The sequence below is a fragment of the Mustela erminea genome, chromosome 20, assembly GCF_009829155.1.
Source record: "Mustela erminea isolate mMusErm1 chromosome 20, mMusErm1.Pri, whole genome shotgun sequence".
NCBI lineage: Eukaryota > Metazoa > Chordata > Mammalia > Carnivora > Mustelidae > Mustela > Mustela erminea.
This window is the reverse complement of record NC_045633.1, coordinates 9,740,967-9,762,669: the sequence shown is the minus strand read 5'-3', so window position 1 is coordinate 9,762,669 and position 21,703 is coordinate 9,740,967. Positions and strand designations below refer to the sequence as shown.

Here is a 21,703-nt window from a genome sequence, read left to right as displayed (position 1 = left end):
GCTAAGCCCACAGCCTCCCTGGGCCATCACCCTTCCCTAGACTGCTTCCATCCCCCCTCCCCTGCAGGGCATTGTCCTAGGTCCTGTTGTGGGTTCAATGATCCCCCCCAAAAGACATGTTATCATCCTCACTCCCATCAGTCCAGAACGTGACCTGACTTGGAAATACGGTTGTCGCAGATGTGATTATTTAAAATGGGAACATAATGGGGTAGGGTGGGCCCCTCATCCAATAGGACTGGTGTCCTTGTAAGACAGAGATGCACACAAAGAAGGTCACGTGACGACAGAGGCGAGATTTGAGTGATGCAGCTCTAAGCCCAGGGATGCCAAGGATGGCGAGCAACCATCAGAAGCCAGAAAGCGGCAAAGGAAGATTCTCCCCTATAGGTTTCAGAGGGAGCATGGCCTTGATCTTGGACTTCTAACATCCAGACTGGGAGACAATGAACTTCTATAGTTTTAAGCCTCTCATTTGTGACGTTTTGTCACAGCAGCCCTACAAACGAATCCACACCCAAACCCTTACCTCAAGCTCTGCTTCCAGGGAACCCAAACCTCGGACAACTGGCCTTGCTACTCACAGAGTGTAATTTCCAGAGCCAGCCCGCGAAGGGAGCGGGGAGTCCATTCTTCCCTCAGCCAGTTTCCATGAGCCTTTCTTAGAGCGAGATGCAAGGAGGGAGGAGGGGGGGTGGCAGGTGAGAGAAAGACACTCCCTTCGGGCAGTCCTTCCTCCCGTCCATCCTTCCTTCATTCAACAAAGATTACTGAGCGCTACCTGCCACACGCCAGGCACTGTTCTAGGCACACGACATGGAGAAGTGGACAGCAAAGATAAAAATCTGTCCTCGTGGGGTTTGCATACTAGCAGGGGAGACATACCAGAGAATGTATGACGACGGGAGGGGGCCAGGGAGGGCCTTAGGTGGGGGCCACCAGGCCAGCAGAGGGAAGCGGCAGATGCCACCTCTGGTGCCAGCTACAGACCGTCCCAAAGTCCTGCTGGGGCACGGTATCAGCTCGGGCAGACAGCTGTCCCTGAGGCTGTGCGAGCGCACCTGACCAGCAGCCAAAGAGCCATTCTGGCCCCAAGACCCACCGTGGCCTTTCCCCTTCCCTGTGTTCTCCTGTTCTCCTCACCCCCTCACTCCTGCTTCCTGGGATCACCCCTAAATAAACCCCCTGCACCCAGGGCCTTGCCTTGGCCTCGGATTTCGGGAGAATCAAACTAGGGCAGATGGGCCAGGCCCCGCTGACTGAGACTCTAACACTTCACACTACAGCCAAGGCAAGGTGTGCGGGTGTCCAGATTCTCTGGGTGTCCAGGGTCCTCCACTTGAATGTGTACAATCGAGCTTGGCCACACAGAGTCGATGTGGTCCAGTGGGTCTCCCTCTTTCAAATTTCTTAATGGTTGGAAACCCAGTGAGAAGGCTACACAGAAAGCATCCACTATGTCCCGGTCATGTGATGGGAAAGAGGACATGGGATTATAGCGAACACTGGTAACACCGGGACCACCCCGTCCCCATCCCGATCGCTTCAGTGCATGTGGGCCCGAATGCGGCTGCCAGCTCTCGTGCTTTCTTTTTTTTTTTTTTTTTGCATCTGTGGATATCAAAGATCTCTTTATCCACCAGTGTAACGGGTCAGAAATGCCAGGGAAGAAGCGTCTCCATCCCCCACAGCCCTCATTCAATGGCTGATAGGAACTGGCGTACAAACACCCCAGCTCCCCCGTCCCCCAGGTGGAAAGACTCGTAGGCATGTGTCTAACACTGGCTTCTCCCTTCCTTAGCTCGTTTTGGCTCCATTCACCCACAGCGGTGGCCGGCCGGGTAATACACACGTTATGTGACTGTCCCACTCCTCCCTGGTGTGTCCTCTGGTGTCACCTCCCTGATAAATTATTTCCCTTGCCTTGGGATTTTCTCCATCTTGGGGGATCCAAATGAAGAGAAGGACAAATCTATCTTTGAATGGAAACACACACACACACAGTAGAGCAACCCCTCTGGTCCTCACGTTTAAAGCCTGTCCTCGGGTGTGATGCTGGCTCATCAAATCCCTGACCAGGAGAGCTCAGCTCTGAAAAGCACCTTGGTATGTCAGACCTAACGTAATCCTGCCTGCGTTACACATGACTGTCACCCTCGGCGTGAATGGACGACACTGGCCTCCAACCGGCTGGGTCTTTTCCTTCCCTGGGGCGCCCACCGCCTCCTTCCGCCCCCACGGAGTGCACTGTCATCCTCCAGTCCCCAGAATGCCCAAGCGAGGGATGCTCCCAGCCCACTGGGGACAGAGCCTGGTCCGTGGGTGGCTTCCCCAGCAGCCAACTGCCTGTCTGTGGGCTGGTCGGGGGAAAGAAGCCAATCTCACAATTTGCCTGAAACACATCCATTTATCATCCTGTTCTTCAGCCCTCATTTTATTTTTCCCAAATCAATTTCTGAAAGTCAAAATGACTGATGGCTTCATACCCTGGACCATCATTCTCCTTATTAAATAACCCGGCATCGACAACAAAAACCTCTCAGGGTGGTGATGGTTACGTGAATCTATGCATGTGATAAAACTTCATGGAACTACATAAACACACACACACACACACAAGCACGCACGCACGCACACATACACACGCACGCGTGTGCACGCACACACAGTGGTGCGTGTAAAACTCTGCAAAAATCCAATAAGGTCCGGAGCCTCGTGGCCAACATCACTTTACTGCCATTGCTGACACACTCTGGTTGTGTAAGATTTGTGACCGGGGCTGCTGGGTGACAAGAACACAAGAACTCCCCGTGGCGTCTGCGACAGCTTGTAAGTCAAAACTTATTTCAAAACTGAAAGTTTTTTAAAATGCAAAGGCGATTTAAAGAACGAAATGAAAATCAGCTTTAAAAAAAAAAAAAAGAGAGAAAAATCTCCCAGCAGGTAAGACCGCCAACCTGCCCCTTACCTGAGAACTGGGGACCAGCGCCTTCCACCAGTGCCCGCCTTTCACCAGGTCAACCTCGCACAGGGGCACGGACACCTTCCCAATGACACAGTGGCGGGAGAACTTATCAAAATCCACCACGGTCAGCAGCAGGGTCCTCCTCTGCGCTTCTAGGAAGGGGATCTCGAAGGTGTAACGCTCCTCAAACACGGGTTTCTGGGTCTTGCGTTTGACCCCCGTCTGCTTCGAGTTCTTCTGGTCCGGCAGGAGACAGATCTTGACGTAGGGGTTTGAGTGCGCCATGTCCTGGCGCGAGCCGTCGTGGGAGATGGGGGGCGGCAGGTCCCTGGCCTCGATCACCCTCACGGTCAGGTGGTTGTGCAGCAGGTCGTACTGGGTGCTGAAATGCAACATGCCCAGCTGGTACTTGGACAAGATCTCCTCATCGGTCAGGAAGTCCACGTCGTCGCTGTTGGAGTCGAGGGAGTACAGCTGAGGCTCGAACTTTCTGAAATAGTCGTCCGGGGTATAGGTCCGTCTGAGCACCGAGGGCTGGATGGGCTCCTTTTTGGCGCTGAGCACCCCAAACTCGATAGGCTTAATATCAATGAGCGGGGAGCTGGGCCGTCTGGATTCAAGACCTAAACAGCCGCCAGAAAGAACAATTAACACCGCCACATGTGGGCCCGAACCCGGGCGGCTTCATGAGACTGGCAACACTTCCTAGATTCTCACGCTGTTCACCCTGTTTCCTAAGGCTCTTCGCCATCTGCCCTCTATACCTTGAGATCCTCTTACCGATTCTGAGACGCAACATGGAGGCATGACCATCCCCATCACAACCAGCCACGGTTCTCAACGCACTGACGTATCAAGTCACCGACCTCCACAAGACAGAGATCCCTATCTCTAAGGAGCAGCGATCCCTCCTCAACAGATGAGGAAACAGAAACTCAAAGTAACTCTCCAGAAGTTACGTAGGTAGTAAAGAGGCAGAACCAGGAGTCAAACCCAGCTTTTCTGGCCCCTGAGTCTTGAGGCTAACCGTGACCCTATACTGCCTCCACTTCCAGAGAGTGGACTCTGGAGCCAGACTTCCTGGGACTTGGATTTCCCATCTGTAAAATGGACTCAGTCACGGCACCTGCTTCAGAGGATGGTGATTCATGGAGCCAACGCATGGAAAGGACTCGGCACAGAACGTGCCCAGTAAGAGTTTACTAAACAAGTTATTGTACTTCTTCAAGGATCACCTTTGGACTTTCCCATTCATGGGGCACCTCTCCCCTTCCCCTCAACCAGCAGATTTCATGGCTCCCAAGTCCATCATTCGAATCTTTGCTCACCTCTCGATTCTAGTAATGAGCTCATGGTAAAAAAAAGAAAGAAAGAAAGAGAGAGAGAGAGAAAGAAAGAAAGAAAACAATTATTTAACTGAGGGACAACTAACACACAAAAATGCAGTGCATATGAGCTCAGAGGGAAGTATGCACCCATGAAGCCATTGCCACACTCCGTGCTACAGACATACCCATCACCTCCCAAAGTGTTCTCCTGCCTTCTTTATGGAATTTTTCTGGGGATAAGGACCTTTAACACAAGATCAAGTCTCTTAGTAAAATGTTAAGTATACAACACTGTTAACTGTAGGCACCATGCCGTCCAGCAGAATTCTAGAACTTACTTATCTTGTGTAATGGAAACCAACACTGCCCCAGGTCCCGATCCCTGCAGAACTCAGTAACTACACTTTCCTCTCTGCCCCTACGAGCTTGACCACTAGATTGTGCACATAAAGCAGGGTCACGTAGCATTCATTCTTTCACAACATTCTTATTAAGTGCCCCAACACCTGTCCTGTCCGCTAACATCATGAGACTTTGGTCTGATGCATGGTTGCTACTCTGGTAACTCTGTGCTAAATGGAAATCGTCTGTGTACAGAGCTGGGCAGGAGACCTAGGAATCATCTTGATGGGTTCTATCCAAGACATATATAATGGGGTTCAGAAAGACAAACAACATAGGTAACTTAAAACCGTCTCATTTGTAAGAGGGCAAAGAAACGGGTGAAATGAATGTTAATATGTTCAACATCTTATCAAAACGAATACATTTTAATGAGACAGTTTAAATTCTCTCGTGTTTCCTGGCTTCAGAATCGTGGGTATTTAACACATAGAGCATGTCTCCACGGGGCTTAGCCCCATTTAAATGCTCACCAGTGACATGTGGCTGGAGGTCGCTGGACTGGACGGTGCAGGTCGAGAACAGGCCTCTTGTTTTACAGATGGAAAGACCAAGGCCGAGAGAAGCCTCAGGTCCCCTCTGTGTCACTCTTTCAAGCCCTTGAACTTTTCTCTGCTTCCTCCCCGCCACGTACCCCCGGGAAAGATCAGACACGAATATTTCGAGTGCATTTACTTCATGAATTGTAAGCTTTTCCCCCTCTGTTGGGTGAACTGCAGACAGCTGAACGAGAGAGGAGAGATACTTTGGGGGAGTGAAGGGAGGCTGGGAGTCTCTGGGCTTCATCCTCTTCCTTCTTCCTCACCCAAATCATCCCAACTTGTCAAACGCAGATGCTGTACATCCGAGTGGACCAGCTGGGTGGGGGTGGGGGTGTCTGTGGACCCTATCTGACCCTGAGATACATTCTGTCTGGGTTTAAAGCTGAAGAAGTTTCAAATAAAAACCGAGATTGCCAGGGCAGGCACTACGGAGCCCACGGTCTCGTTTCCACGGCAAGAATGAGTCGCAGCTGTCCCTTTCAGTCGGGGGTAGCTTCCCAAAAGGGCCACAGTCCCCACCCTGCCCTGGCAACTGAGGCCAAGTCAGCTGCCACTTGTCACTGCGTTCGAACAATCCTCATCTCTGCTCGACCCTTTGCAAGTCACTCACTGACACGACCCGCCTGGCCCCGAAAGTTACTCGAATTTGCACCCTTTGGGGTCTGAAATGATACACGCGGTTCATGTCAATCAGCTGAGCCAACTCGGTGAAACTTGTGATCAGTAAAAAGAAAAATTGATCAAAGTAAGTGCTTCTGGGGCGCCTGGGTGGCTCCGTGGGTTCAAGCCTCTGCCTTCGGCTCAGGTCATGATCTCAGGGTCCTGGGATCGAGCCCCGCATCGGGCTCTCTGCTCAGCAGGCAGCCTGCTTCCCCCTCTCTCTCTGCCTGCCTCTCCGCCTGCTTGTGATCTCTCTCTGTCAAATAAATAAATAAAATCTTTAAAAAAAAAAAGTGCTTCTGACTGAACCCAGCAGAAATCAGGTGCAACGCACTCCTGTCACACGGCCATTCTTCCGCCATCCTCTTGTCTCCCGGCTGCCCTCCCACTGTCCCCTCTCCAGAGACAACCCTGTCCCTCATCTCTTTCCTTGGGGATGCCACCAAGTGTCTGGGAAAGCCAGCTCTCTCCTTTGGTCCAGAGGGCCGGGCTAATGGGATTTTTAATCCGGGGAACCCGCAAGGAAGGGGAACGGAACAGGACCACGTGAGCCGCGACCTCTAGGCAGTCACAGCGAAGATACTTACTTGAAATCCTCCGGGTCAGGCTGTACGTAGACTTAGATGTGTCTGAGGACGAGCATCTTCGATCTGGGGAATTGGTCCGAGGGGTCAGAGGGACGTCACTGCCCGTGTGGACGGAGTCCCCGTCCTTGTCACTGCTCCGGCTGGCCATCCTATAGGAATGAAAGAGGTCTCAATGGTTGTTAAAAGTCCCCAGGGACTGGCATCTCTGTCCCTGGGAGGACAGCCCCGTGATCAAACAGCTCTCAGATCCAGTGTCTACAACTTGCAGTAACACAAACTTGAATCAGCGTGGCAGGCCTAAGCTCTCAGTAATGTCTTACTTTTTGCATAAAATGTGAAATGATATGAATAAATTCTGTCAAGAATGTGCTTAATTTCCAGAAAGGACGGTGGGAAGGGATATGTACTTATTCAGGCTATTGCCACATGGGGGCGCCACGTTGGCTAAGTCAAGTCAAGACCTCTTGATGCTGTCTGGAAGGAACCATGGGGTTGCCTATTCTCGTCTGAACTTCTGCAAGTGGCTTTTGGTGGAAATGGCCTGCTATTTCAATCCTGTGTCTATACTTTAACATCTTTAAAAGTAACCTACGGGGGCACCTGGGTGGCTCAGTCATTAAGCCTCTGCCTTTGGCTCAGGTCGTGATCCCAGAGTCCTGGAACAAGCCCTGCATGGGTTTCCTGCTTGGCAAGAAGCCTGCTTCTCCCTCTCCCACTCTCCCTGCCTGTGTTCCCTCTCTAGCTGTCTCTCTGTCAAATAAATAAATAAAATCTTTTTAAAAAATAAAGAAAATAAATAAAAGTATCCTATAACAGTGTCAACTCAAGAGTTCTCTGAGTCGAGGTTAAAGCTACAAAATGGCCCTGACAATCAATGACTTAAGAGCAATAGTTTGATGGGAAGAAATAGCTAAAAATGAGCAGCAGCCATGATCCAATGCGCTCCCAAGAAGGATGAAAAATACTAAAAGAAAAAGCACTGGGTCGGGGTTGGGGAGTTACAGGGTAGTAATTAAGAGCACAACCTCTTGGTCTGAACTCTGGCTAGGTGACCTTGGGCAAGGCCCTTCCTCTCTCCATGCCTCCATCTACCCATCTGTCAAGTGGGAATAATAACAGTACCTACCTTAGATGGTTGCTCTCAACACTGTATGAGTTAGCACATATAAAATGCTTAGAACAGTCCTAAGTAGTAGGTATGTGCTCAATACATTTTGGCTGGTATTATTACAATCTTTAAGAGCCCCCCGTTGTCAAAAAGCTAGGTGAGGATGCCATGGGGAGGGGAAGGGAGAGGAGGGTTAAAAAGGTGGCGGAGTGGCTGAGAGACGGATGCTGCTATTGACCCGCCCCTAAGCTACCCTGGCTGTAGATGGATACCTCCTGAGACCGCACCCCCCACTCCCCTCCTCAGCTTGACATTTAAGCCTGTGCAGAAGCCAGTCTTGAAAAAAATGCAAGTTTCCAATTCTAGGAGGTCTTCAGATACATCCTGTGCATGAAATGAGATGGAGCTGATGTTCTCCCAAAGCAATATAAGGGTCACAGCCAGGACAAGACCGGGCATATGATGAGGTGAGGGGTGGGGGTGGGGGGCTGCAGAGGAATGCCCCGTCCTTGCTTGCCTCCCGCTCCCCGTCTGGAAGGGGTACACGTAGCAGATGGAATGGCGGGCGGTGGGGGGGTGGGGCAGGGGAAGGCACAGAAATGCAGCCATACTGTACACTTGATTCTTCTCTCGAAGGTAGAACCACCTCAGGCACCCCCAGCCACGTGCCTGTTTCCTGGAGCGTCGCTGCCGTAGGTCAGTGCGGCAGCCACCTCCACCTGTGAAGTCTCACCTAGTTTTCAAGGCTCAGCTGAAGGGCTGTGGCCCCTGAAGCCTCCGATGAGTCCTTTCAGACAACGACTGAGCCACCCCTGCTCCTCTGTACTCCCCGGGCTTCCCAGCCCTTCCCCCGGCACACTGAGCTGAGCCACGCTCTTCCCTCTGCCCAGAACACTCTTCCTGTCTCCATCTCCATCCTGAGTCAGGTCTCAGCTTCAACAGCATCTCCTCGGAGAGGCCCCACCCTGTCCCTACCTATCGCCTCCCCCCCCCCATCAGCCTTTCCCTCCCTCTTCAACGATGCAGGAAAATCGTCTTAAGTTGTGGCTTATCTTTTGCGTCTGACACTAAATTCTGACTCAGTGTCACTCGTTCACCACGGCCGACCTTGCCCCAGTACGGCATCTGGCACGTGTGGGGTCTTCCACATTTATTTCTCAATAAACGAAGGAATGAATTCACCCTTCTTAGGATTCTTTTTTTTTTTTTTAAGATTTTATTTATTTATTTGACGACAGAGATCACAAGCAGGCAGAGAGGCAGGCAGAGAGAGAGAGAGAGGAGAAAGCAGGCTTCTTGCTGAGCAGAGAGCCCGATGAGGGACTCGAACCCAGGACCCCGAGATCATGACCTAAGATGAAGGCAGAGGCTTAACCCACTGAGCCACCCAGGCGTCCCCCCTTCTTTGGATTCTATTCTGATGTATCTTGACTCAAAATGATCTGCGTGCATATCTTGCCGCCCCCCCCCCGACGCCCCCCCCCCCCCCCCCCCCCCCGGCCACCGCACAGCAGGGTACACTCCTTAATGGGGGCATCTGTACTTCTCTTGATTAAAGGTACCAGGTGTGTCAGGCACTGTGCTAAATGCTCTGTCTGAACCATCTCATTAATCCTTAAAACAATCCAGAGTTTACTTGTTATTAAGAAGGTTTACCCCATTTACACATTGGCGGGGGGGGGGGGGAGGGTGTGGGCACGAGGGACAGGGGGTGGGGGATGGGGTGGATAATTATTTTGCACCACTGTTACACTCCCAATGCAGTCCAGCAATACCAGCATGCCCCCAACTACTGAGCTGGGGATCCCTTGTGAGACCTGTCAGAGTACGGACATGATAGGTCCTCGATACGTGCTTGATGGACAAAGAAATGACCTGATGTTAGTTCACTCTTCAATGAGGGTCTTTCTGGCTTCGCTCCAAAAGCAGCCAGTCGGACTGTATATGGTTTTCCCGACCTTCACCAGCCCAGCCCTGCCAAGGAAAGCTGGGGGACCCAAATGACAGGAGCATGTGTGACGATGAATGGTGTGGTATGTTCCCCAAAATCCCACACACAAAGAACTAGCTCATCTGTCACAGGCCGCCCCAAGGAAAGGTATGTCCTGTGGTTCTTAGCTCAAATGTCACAGTAGGAACGGCACTGCAAAGCCTGTACACTTGACATTTCTACTCCCTGCCTGTTTGATAACATGCAACTGCCCACTTGGTAAATAAATCTGGGGAAAGCGCAAACTGCAAATTCACTTTTTGAATGATTTAACCCGCCTCCCCTTTACAGATTTCTCTTAACATTTTGCATTACGTTGAATGCCAAAAATGTATACTAAGGTGCTACCCAGGATTTAAGATATTCATCCTAAGCACGGAAAGTCATGTACCGTTGTTCAGGCTCTAGACTGCAAAGTTCTAGGTGGTATTCATAAGGACCGCCAGGCGAACGGGGCCTTCCGGAGTTGTGTGGTGTGTCGGCCCTGCTGGGAAGGTTCCAGCCCTCTTCTCAGCCTGTGGCAAAACCAAAGCGTCTTCCCAGAGGGTCTCCACCCCTTGCCCCCAGAAGGAGTCCCCCACTTGCACAATGGGTCAGCAGCCAGGGGAAAGTGCAACTGTCCTCCAGCTCAGTGCTAGAACCTAGGCCATGTATCCGTAACACTCAACATCTGGGCATCTGCGGTAAACAGGTAGCTGACTGTGATTTTCAGGGTCCATCAGGATTCTGCACTGGCTCAGCGGCCAACTCATATTCCTGATCTGGCATTCAAGACCCTACAGGACCTGAGCTTACAGGCTCATTTTCCATGATTTCCCCAACTCTTCCTGGGTGCTGTGGAGTTTGCCACCCTGGGTCTATTCCCTCTGTAACCACTCTGGTTACAGCACCCAAACTATCTAATACAAAAATCGGCAAACTATGGGGCCTGATCTGCTGCCTGACTTTGAAGTAAGACAGGAACACAGCCATGCCCGTCCAGGAACGCACGGTCTATTGCTGCTCCCACACTATGTCTAGGAGCGGTTGGGACAGACTAAGCCCTTTCTAGGAAAAGTCTGCCCGGCCCTGGTCTACAAGCTCGGTTCACGTGTGTCAGGGGGGATGGCCCTTTCCCTGGTTCCAGGGTGGTCAGACAATCCAGGCATGCTCCTAGCACCACGTCCTCCAAGCAAAAGTGACTGGCTCAACTGATTTGGCACATGACCCAAATCAGACAAATGAGACAAATTCCTGCTGTTGAGAATGAAGCAAAGAAGCAAGCAAGCTTAAGAATGAAGCAAATATGGGGGGTGCCTGGGTGGCTCAGTTGGTTACGCATCTGACTCTTGATTTTGGCTCAGGTCATGATCTCAGGGTTGTGAGACTGAGCCCTGCATTGGGCTCTAAGCTAGGCATGGAGCCTGCTTAAGATTCTCTCTCCCTCTCCCTCTTCCCCTCCCCACTCCTCAAAAAAGAATGAGGCCAGTATAGAAGAAATGGGATGGGGATGGCGGCGGGGGGGGGGGGGGGGAGAAGAGGGCACAAATGCATGCCTGTGACAACATACGACCCCTGGATCCAGCTATGCCTGAAGCCACTGTCCCTGGATTTTTCTCTATGAGACTATGCAAAACTGTCATAAAGGTGTGCAGGGTGTGAATGCACAACTCTTGGGGGTGGCTGGACCTACGTACCTGCCTTATCCCCTCTACCACATTTAAAATCTCCTGAGCACAGTAATCAGACTCTATTGAGTCTCGGCATCCCACAGTGCCTGGCCCATAAAGCATACCAGAGACATAGTTACCAAAGAAACAGATTAAGTTTTCAACCAGATGACTGGCACTTTCTGCCTGTAGGTTCAATTTCTGCCTACAGGTTCATCAGCTGGTCAAGAACCATTTTTTGGAGTGAACAACACAGATAAAAACCATGCCCTCACTAAGCTGGCATCCTTCTGAGCATGGCTTTCAAGATACCAGATGCGCTGAGCCAACCTCAGCGACACAAGGCACTAGACAGTGGGAACGATCTCTCCATCATTCACCAAACATCTCAACTCCGTGTGTACCTGCAGGATTCAGGCTATATATACCCCGTGACTAATGAAAGCATTGCTTAACACTGTCTTTACACCAGTTTAAAGAACCTCCATCCATACCTACAAATTCTGGGAAAAAAAAAAAGAAATGAACACTTTACTACTCTGTGAAGCATGTTATGTGCACACCTCATTACTCTGAATCACAACCCTATAAAACAAGTTCTATTACTATTCTCACTTTACAGGCGCAGAACCCAAGACCCAACGGGGTTAAGACGAACCACTTACATTAATGCCTGCCAAGCAAATGTCAAGCATTTGTAAATGCTTTTCTGCGTACAAAGTCAGGCAGTCACCACAACCACCATATGACATAAACCCTATTATTTTTATCATCCCCACTTCACAGATGGGAAATCAAGGCACAGAGATCTAACAACTTGCTCCAGGTCACAGAACTGGGAAAAAGTAGGAGACACAGGATTTGAAGGCGCAGAGCCTGACACAGAGCCATGTTGCTATGGCGATATTTGATGCTTCTAAGAAGAGCAAGTGAGAGGACGGAGACGTGACCCCCCCAGCTTGGAGGGAAACTTCCAGAAGTTGTGGACTTCCAGAACCTGGAACAGCTCAAAGACTGAGCTGGAACAGCACCGGGTTCCCACTGCGGCTCTGGCTGTGGGCCCTCGCATTGCCTCCTGCCCTCTCGCAGCTCCCAGCTCTCACTCAGGAGGAGCTGGACTCAATGACGGCCAGGTCCTTCTCAGTGCTGGCCTTCCAGACTCAACCCAGGCTCTCTGGCCGAGTTCTTCCCTTAAGCCACCGAGAGGTGGACCAGACACATGGCTGAGAAGCTTCAAAACTATGTTCCCAAAAATATCTGAGCGACTGGCAGATGGAGACGTTGTGTGCAGGCGCGGGAGGAGCACGAATTGGAAATAAAATGAAAGATGCCAGAGAGAACATAAACAGCGTTGGAGGACAGGATGGAGCCTGGCGGTGCTTTTCTGCTTGCCTGTGCCTGAAGTTCTCGTTCAGACCAGCAAAAAGGCACCTGTTTGTCCACTCGGTCTACCAACCGGGCAGCAGCTGGACCTGAGCATCAACTCTGTGCCGGCCACTGGGTCAGCGGGGGCTAGGACCATGGGTCGTTCTGACGTGGACAGCCGTCCTTAGAATCCGGACATCCCTTGAGGAATGCAAGTGCTCCCAGATCTCTCCTTCCACGTGGAATGACACTCAACGTTGATGAAAAGCACGCACAGGCTTAGCACTGAGCGGTTCGCGTCTCAGAGGAACCGAGGGAAACGGAGGGGAAGCTGGAGGCCGGCCACAAAACGACAGGCGCGCAGCCGGTCCCCGTGCGCAGCACAGAGGTCCAAGGACGCCCAGTGTTTCCCCTCTTCCACGCCCCCGAGCCCTCCTACCCGCACCCCCCACACACCAACAGAGCAAAGCAAACATCTCAGAGATCGAGAGATCGCTTCCAAGGAAGTTCAGAGCAGTTTTTACTTACAGCCAGGGAGGGGTCTGGGCAGGGAAAGGTCCCAGAATTTCAACTTCATCCTCACTCGACTGACAACAGCTGGATTCATAGCACCTCTGACAGCAGTGCCTGCAAGTCCATCTGCACAGTAGCAGATCGGAGATTCTAGAAAGAAAACCCTGAGGCCATCGGGGGAGGTGGGCGGTGGAGAGGGGGCGTGGGGTGGGGGGGGAGGAGGGGAGAGGAGGAAAAGGAAAAACACCCGAAAATTACAAGCGGCCGATCCCTGCTGGGAAATAAGGACATTCAGGAGGTCTGTCTCTGCGGCTGAACACTTAGAACAAAATGTTTTCCGTTTCTATTTACCAACTGCAGGCCCCAAGATGGCAAACACCAACTCGCTGAGCCGTTAATAGCGAGCAAAACATTTGCAGGTATTTTCCTGGGTAGTTTACGTGAATGTCTTTCTTGACAGGTGGGTGGTTTATACAACATCGGGAGGGCTTATACAATATGTTCTCGAGACACAATGAATATTACTCTGCCTTCTTGAGAGCAAAGCAAAAGAGGTTTTTTTAAAAAAATCACCTCAGTGACGTGAAAGTAAACAGAGGTCACTGAACAGAGTAAGGAGGGGATAGGTGGGGAGCAATCTAGCCCGTCTACAGGAGCGTCTCCTCGTCCTCGGGATCTCCCTCCCTTCCGCAGAAAGGCAGCAAAACCACTGCCGCTCTAAGCATCCAGTCCTTCTTTAATACCGAACAGCCCCGCAGCCCCACGTAAGACTCCAAAGCGAAAGGCAAGCACCTCTTGATCAGAAACCAGACCAAAGGAATCATCGAATGAACCCACCTCGTTCAAAGGTTCCAACTGCCCTTTTAGAGATCCACGAAGAAGCCAAGGGGCGTCGGGGGGAGAGAGGATTACAAAAAGAGAGACAAGACCAGTTTAGCAATATTCCAGCAACTCAGAAAAGAAAGAAAGAAAAGGAAAAAAAAAAAAAAAAGCCTGCATCTTTCCAATCTTTCCACTTACCATCCTGGGAAGGGCGCTGACTCCCTAACAAGCTGCTGCTGTCTACGGGGCTGCCGGTAGCCTCCTGGCTAACCAGCACCGAATAAATGGGAAACTTTAGCATTTCGATTTGATTTGCACCGTATGCTGCTATGAATCAGAGCGGGTGGATAGATAGTCATGCTATCCAACGCAGCCACACTTCAGAAGAGCAAACCTTCCCATACAGAAATAGCCATGAAGCCAACCCAGAAGGACATGATTAGCTAAGAGGCAGGCAGACACAATGTGTGACTTGGGATGTGATTTGGCTTCTCCCACCCTCCCAGGGGCCCTACCTTAAAATCCTGCTCCAATGGTGATGGTGGGGAGTTCCATATGACCACCCACAAACACAGGGAGCAGAAGAGGAAGCCATAATCTGGTCCTGGGAGGGGGTGGAGGGGTGGGGCTACCTCCCTTTTCAGCCCCACCTTCCACCAGGACTTCTCACAGGTTCCCCAGGCATAGACTCCCTCCCCCCACCCCCCACCGCCAGGGAGGAGTGGCAGTGGCTTAGGAACCAAGGGGCCAAGTAAACCAGATAGATTAGGAGGAGTTCCGCATCCCAGCCTGGGATAAATCCCGGAGATAAACTCAAACTCAGAACGTCGAATCCAGGCAAAGAAAGTTACCCTCTTTTTCAGTTCTCTCACAAGGAGGTGAGGGTCTCAGTTTGGTACCACTGCACGTTAACATGTTTCTAACCCTTGTACATCTACCCCCCCCACCCCCAGCCCCTCTTCCTTTCTAAACAGAGAGCAGACCTCAGCTCAGAGTCTTGGACATAACAAATATGTGGCATTATTATCATTGTGTTTATTTTTCCAGCTGCCTTCTGTTTATGTCAAGTGATCCTAGTTTTCTATTATGGTAGTGACATCAACTTTCCTTTTCATACGACTTTAAGTTAAAAAAAAAAAGTGAGTCCCTTTATAGGAAAAAGTATTAAGTAAATATAGTACAAGTGGTACACAGCTCATGAAAAATTAAAAATCCTTGAAGTGATAAGGGAATGGCTGCAGCTTGGCAAAGAAAGTCTCAGGCACTAATCAAAAACTCTTCCAAAAGCAAAAGTTGAACCACACCACACACAGAACAAGACCGGAAGATGCCTGGGGGCCACACAGAGCTGAGAGGATAAGTGTTAGAGCCGGCTTCACCACCAGCCAATCACGTGACTTGGGTAAATCAGGGGGCCACTCTGAACCTCAGTTACCTCTTTTCTTCAATGAAGGGCTAAGCTAGGACTCTCTGAAAATGCCTGCGTGTGCTGACCAGCTACAAAGTATCTGCACTCTTTCCCTGGCTTTATGAGAATAAGGTGGTTTTGTCAAGACCAGCTGGAACCTATTAGGCATCAGAGACTGTCCTGGCCAATACAACAGTGAAAAGGCAGCAAAAAGCTACACCCTCGTGCACTGACATGAGAAAGTGCTTGAAGATGCTTACAATAAAGTGCAAAGATAAAGGGCTGCTTTTTCCTTGGAAAACAGTCCCTGCCCATTCTTTTCTAAGAGGAAAGCATTTCTTGGGTGTGTGGTGATCAAAAGACACCATTTATAAAATCATGTGTGTAGAGACAAGGCCACCACAGGGCCCAATCATCTAGCTTTCTCAAACCCCAGGTACAGGAGGAAGGTCCAGGAGCAAAGAGAAACTAAGAAAGAAGAGGGGAGGGAACATGTTTATACGTTCCCAGCATGCTAAGTCTTTCTTTACATTGGGTCCACAGCGTTCGTGTATTTGACTGGTTGGAGGATCATTGATTCAAGCCAGAAAGAAAGAGGAAGAAGGAGAATCCAGATATTCTAGAACAGGGGTTGGCAAGCTATGACTTAAAAGGCTATATCTAGCCCACAACCTCCTTTTGTACGGTCCTCCAGTTAAGGATGATTTTTGTACATTTTAGAACAGTTGGGAAAAAATCAAAAGAAAATGAGTACTTGACGTAGCACACAGTATATGAAATTCAAATTTCAGTGGCCACAAGGAGTTTTATTGGAACACAGCCACGCCCATGCATTTACTATTGTCTATGGCTGTTTGAAGCCGTACTCAGACTTGAGTATCTGTGACACAGACCATGTAGTGCTCCAAGAAAAGTATTTACTATTTGGACCTTTATAGAAAAAGTTTCATACCTTGTTGCAGAAGGAAAGTCAGTTTCACCAAGCCAGACTCATTTTAGCTGCTTAACAAATCCCCCACTGATCCCCACCATCTCCCTTTTAGATCCCACCATGACCCCTAAGCAGCTGTGTGACCTTGGGCAAGTCACTGATCTCTGTCCTGAAGGTGGTCATTAAAAACCACAGAAGCCTGTTCTAATAATGTGTATTTCGCACTGGACTATGCATTCTGAGAGGCAGGCTGTGCTGTTTTCACAACTGTACCCCCAGCGCTCATATATAGTAGGTGGTCACTCACCTATTTCTTGAGTGACTACTGAATAGCCCCCCCCAACATTCAGCATGCAGTAAATGTACAATAAATATGACCTTCACTGAACTTGAAAAGAGGACCTAAAGATTCCACAGAAGCCAAAGGAGCGAATCTAAGCCAACCAGAGGGATGGAAAGACCAAGATGGGGGACACAGCACAGAGTTCCTGCAGGTTGTAAAGTCTGAGGACAAGATGTGAGCCAGTGGGGAACCGGGAAATCAGCAGCCCTCCCAGCTGTAGCCGAGGATAAGAGAAGTGAGCCCAGATGCACCCTCAGTGTGGGAACCTGTAGGCTTCGCTGGGCAGAGAGGAGCCAACCCCAGAAAGCAAGCAGCTCAACGGGTCTGACTGCAGGTCTGACTGCATGACCTTGGCGCTGACCTGTCGCCACTTCCCCGCCTTGTATTGAAGGGAAAGGTCTCTGGTCAAGCAGCCTCCCCCCAAAAAGGATGCCTGGAAATGATTTCGGTCCAAGAATTCTTGCAAGAGTTTCCTCAAGGTGATGGGGGTCCACAACTGCCAGACCCCAATGCAATGGCCGAAAACGACCGGTTGCTCCCTCCCCCACCAACAGCGCTTCTATAGTATATCCCCCACCCCTCAGCACCCAGTGCCCGGGAGAGACGACGTCCTTGTCCCTCCAGGCCGGAACAGCTGCCTCAGGCTCGCTCCGCCGGCCAATTAGCCAGAGCCGTCACCACGGCAACGGCAGCTGGCGGGCCGGGCGGCTGGCGCGTCCCGGGCCGCCCTCCCCGCGGCCCCTCCCCTGGGGTGGGGTGCAAGGGGAGGGGATGGGGGCAGAAAAGTCCGCCCCACCCCCACTTCCTCCCCAGGAGGTGAGGGCGCGCGTGCAGAGTCCACAGGGGCCCTTCGTCCCGGGGTGTGGGGGTCCCCAGCCCCCTATCCTGGGTCGCACCCCCGCCACTGCACAGGTTGCGTGCCCTCGGGCACCCTTTTTCTCAAGGCAAGTTTGTGGGAGCCCCGCCGCGTGTCCTCCCTTCCGCGCGCTCACGGCCGGAGGGGGCGCGGCACCCCCTACCCGCACCGCGGACCTTGCCCCCCAGCCTCAGCCCTACCTGGATGTACGCCATTTTCGCCCTCGCGCACTCACTCCGGCCCGGGCATGGCGCCGCCACGGCCACTTTGCCCTCGCCAACAGGGGAGGGGGGAGAAAGCAAAGGGGGAAAGGAAGAAAAAGGCAGCCGGGTGGCCCCAGACGTGACTGGCGTGGCTGATGAGCGGCGCCCGCCCCTCTGCCGGCCGCCCCGTCCTTGCCTTTCCCTGCGTTCCGGCTCCCGGAGTCGGGGCCGCCTCCCAGGTTGGGAGAGCTGGGGCGCCCAGAGCCCCCGCCTCGGCCACTCTCGCAGTCCGGCGCTCCCCCCGAGGCGCTGCCCTGGCTGGAAAGAGGCCGGGGCGCCTGGGGAAGGAGCCCGGGGCAGCCGCGGGGACTGCAGCGACCCCGGCGCAGGCGGGGCTGGAGACGCGGGGCCGGTGCGCGCCGGAGGCGGGGGAGGGGATGGGGAAGCGGGTGGGAGGGGGCGGTGCGCGGGTCAGCCCATCCGGTCGGCACCGGGGCTGGCACCTACCCAGAGCAGAGCCCCCGGGACGGCCTTGAAGCCGAGGGGATACAGTCCTGCCCGCTGTGGAATCTCCCCATCCAGCCCTCTCCCAGTCCGGGTTGGGAAAACTTTATTCCCGCCCCGCCCGACGCGCCTAGAACTGTTGCGGCGAGGAACGCGGAGGCCAAATGAATGGAAGCCTTAAGTGCAGGTGGGGCCTAGGGTGCCCGGAGGAACATGCCGTGGCCAGGGCCGCAGGGGCGCGTGGAGACAGCGGAGCGCCCCTTTTACCCTAAACCTGCCCTAGATGCGCCCTGGGCTCAACAGGTCTGGAGCGGGGCGGCCCAGCAGCGCCACCCAGCGTCGAGCCCGCGACGTGCGCTCCTCTGCCCGCTCAAAGCTCAGCGAACGTGCACCCCCGGGCGTGTCCACCCTGACCCGCCCGCCCGCGTGGCTGGGGCGCCCTGTGTCTGGAGTCCTCCCCCAAACCGGTTCTCCCACCCTCAGCGGCGTCAGAACTGGGGCCCACTCGGCTACTGAGGGATTTGAAGTGGAACATTGCCCTCCGCTGGTTCTCTTTTTAAAATGCCCCGCCGTCTCCTGTTGCCGGTCACTGGTTTATCAATCTTTTAACTCCCCAGCGCCTCCGCCTGTCTTCTTCATCACTAAAAATGGCATAAAATCTGTCCTGCCTTTTCCCCAGGGCCGTTTTGTGGGGATAAATAAGGAACGTGGAAGTAACAAAAGGCGTAATGTGCGTCTGTGTGTGTATGTTGCGTGAAAATCTAACCAGTACACACTTTTTAGTTTGTCCGTCGTATTTGATTCGTAGCAAGTGGCCTGCAGCACATGCTGAGCACTTATCATCTGGGGGACACCGTGATCACAAGCACTTCACGAGCATGATTTCATTTTATCGTCCTCTGCCTTGCTCACTATGTGTCTAGCACACCGCCTGATCAGAGTGGGCACTCAATAAATGTTTTTCTTGTTGGCTGTGGACTCCTCCTAACTATTTGAGGGAGGTGTTACAGTTCTCCCCAGTTCACAGATGAGACTGAGGTACAGTGAGGTAGGACCACCGCCCCCCGCCAAACACCACAGAAGCATGGCGGATATCACCATGTTTGAAGCCACACAGTGTGCCCTCCTAACAACTTAATTGTGTTTACCCGTAGTGTTTCTTCAGCATAGATGGAAAGGGTGCTTGGTAGGGAGAGGGCTTCACAGAGGAGGGGTGATTACCGGGATGGGAGCTTTTGGGGAGAATTTGAGAGAAGTGCAAGAGGTTGCCAGGTGTTTCCAGGAAGAAGAGCTAACCTTTTTGAGACTGTGGGCCAGGCTCTGCTTTAGGCCTTTTACACAAATTGAATTCTCAATTCCCTGATGACCATGAGGTGGGCACTATTATATCCCAGTCTCTAGATGAGAAAAGAGGAGGCATAAAGCTGTTAAGTAACTTGCCCAGGGGATAAATGTCATTGAGGGGCTGGGATTCAAACTAGACAGCCTACACCCAATCTGTCCCCTAGCCACCGCACCACACTGCCTCATAGTACTGGGTATTGGGGAAAGGGAAGGAAATCCTTAGGATTAATTTGATACCTTAATCCCTAAAGACTTAAAACTGTCAGAAAACCAAGCACCCCTCCTCCCATGAAGGTTATTTTAAATGGGCATAACGGAAACTACTTCTGGAGTAATCAATCACTTCTCCATATGTAAAGCACCTGGCATACAATAGGTGCTTAATAAATGCTTGTTGAATGCATTAATGGGTGGATGCTGCCAACTCTTGAGTCATTATCATGGTTGAAAGCTGAGCACTTCGCATGTGTTCCTTTGTAATCCTCGCCAGAGCCCTACAAGGTGGACACTATCATTGTCCCATTTTCCTGATGAGAAGGCTGAAGTTCTGCAAGAGAAAGTGAGTCACCCTAGGTAAACAAGTGAAGAATGACAGGGATAGGACAAAAATGCAGATGTGCTTAATTCTGAAAGCCCAGCTCCTCAGAGCTGTGCCATCCTGCCTCCAAAGGAAGAATGAACAAGACGTCAGTGCTACATCATTTGTCAGATGTCCCTCCAAGACTGGCTTTCAGGGTCCCCAGCTCTGGGAGCCTCTCCCTGCTATTCCCAGGGAACTGTAGTCCTGCTTTGCTTTGAAATGTAATGTGGGCTCAGAGCAAAGCTGTGCCTGTTTGGACAAAGCAGCTGGCACCAACCCAGATCTCAGGAGAAGCTCCTACTTCAGAATTCTGTGGGGCTCCTAAACTTAGGAAGGAAAAAGAGTTACATCTCTATTGTCACTAACCTCTACGTGAAATTCAGTATCGCCTTTCATTATGGATGCAGGCAACAAACCACAATAGCATTAACATTTACCTGGGTTTGTCCCCAGTAGAAAGAGAAATAGAGTAGAAGAGAAATAGAAGTCAATAGAAATCAGGTACATTCATATCACATTACAGTTGTGGCGAATAACTTGAAATTTTATTTACACTCTTTACTGCCTGAAAAATCACAGCTACTACATCTATTTCATGCATTAATGAGGAGGCACATACATTACCATATTTAAATTGGTTTTAATATTTTGATAAGGGTATATCAATAGAATTGTCATTTCATGATAATCCTATATATTCCACTCTATTGTTTAAAGACATTATTCTGAGATGGGGTCTATAGGCTTCAGTAGACTGGGACGGGAGGCGGTCCATGGCACAGAAAGGATTAGGAACCCCTGCAAGTAACATGTGCATTAGCTCAGGGGTGAAAGTGGGAACTGGCAAGTAATTCTCTGGCTGGAAGGAGGGGAGGATGGTGCCAGGTGAGGCTCAACAGGTAGGAGAAGCCAGATGCCCTGCGGACTGGTAAGTTACTCCATAGAAGAGCAGGAAGGGTCTGGCCTGGAAGTATTTTGGCAGGGGTGTGTCTGTCTGTCTGTCTGTCTGTGGACACGGAGTAGACAAGCCTGGAGGCAGCAGTCCAGGTATGAGGCAATTTGGACCTGAGCTTTGGTCACCTCAGTGAATCAGTGCCTGTAACTGAATGAGCAGTGATGAGGTAGGTTGCGGAAGGCAAGAGGAGGCAGGCTGGAGGAAGGCAGGTTTGCTGGGGGAAGAGTTGGGGTTTTATATCTGGATATGTCGAATCTCAGATACGTATTGTGTAGAGTTCCTGGGAGCAACTCCATCCCAACCAGCTTGAGCAAAACAATCTAAGGACTCATGAACTGGGAAGTCCAAGGGCCAGTCCTATAGTCAGGGCTGGATTTAGAGACGCAGAAGAAGTTACAAGGCCTCACTCTCTCCGTATCTCACCTCTTCACGGCTTTTCTCTGAACATTGGAATTTTTTTTCTCCTGGAGGAGGTCTGCTCCTCGCAGCAGAAACATGGCCAGTAGCGGACTTCAGCTTCTGGTGTATTCATTTATGCTCCCAAAGCAAAAGAGACTTTTAAAGAAATCTTAAGGGAAAAACTCGAATTGGTCCTGCTTGGGTTAAGTTCCTATACCTCTGAACCAAGCACTGTGTCCAGAGAAGCCA

At 51.4% G+C, this 21,703-nt stretch overlaps 1 protein-coding gene across 3 annotated transcripts in view; it reads right to left on the bottom strand.

Annotated features, from left to right (window-relative positions):
* Nucleotides 1–18,122, bottom strand: part of SYT17 (synaptotagmin 17) — an 83,450-nt gene extending 65,328 nt beyond the window's left edge. The window contains exons 1-5 of one of the 3 annotated variants that reach the window (XM_032327515.1): nucleotides 17,670–18,122; nucleotides 13,947–13,964; nucleotides 13,125–13,273; nucleotides 6,485–6,633; nucleotides 2,969–3,588 (exon numbers count right to left, since the gene is read on the bottom strand). In XM_032327515.1, coding sequence (XP_032183406.1) covers nucleotides 2,969–3,588; nucleotides 6,485–6,633; nucleotides 13,125–13,273; nucleotides 13,947–13,964; nucleotides 17,670–17,684 — 951 coding nt within the window. In that variant the 5' untranslated portion in view covers nucleotides 17,685–18,122. Of the gene's footprint in view, nucleotides 1–2,968; nucleotides 3,589–6,484; nucleotides 6,634–13,124; nucleotides 13,274–13,946; nucleotides 13,970–14,129; nucleotides 14,416–17,669 lie in introns of those variants that run through there. The other 2 variants (XM_032327516.1, XM_032327514.1) reach the window with 2 other exon arrangements.
* Nucleotides 18,123–21,703: the final 3,581 nt, after the last annotated feature.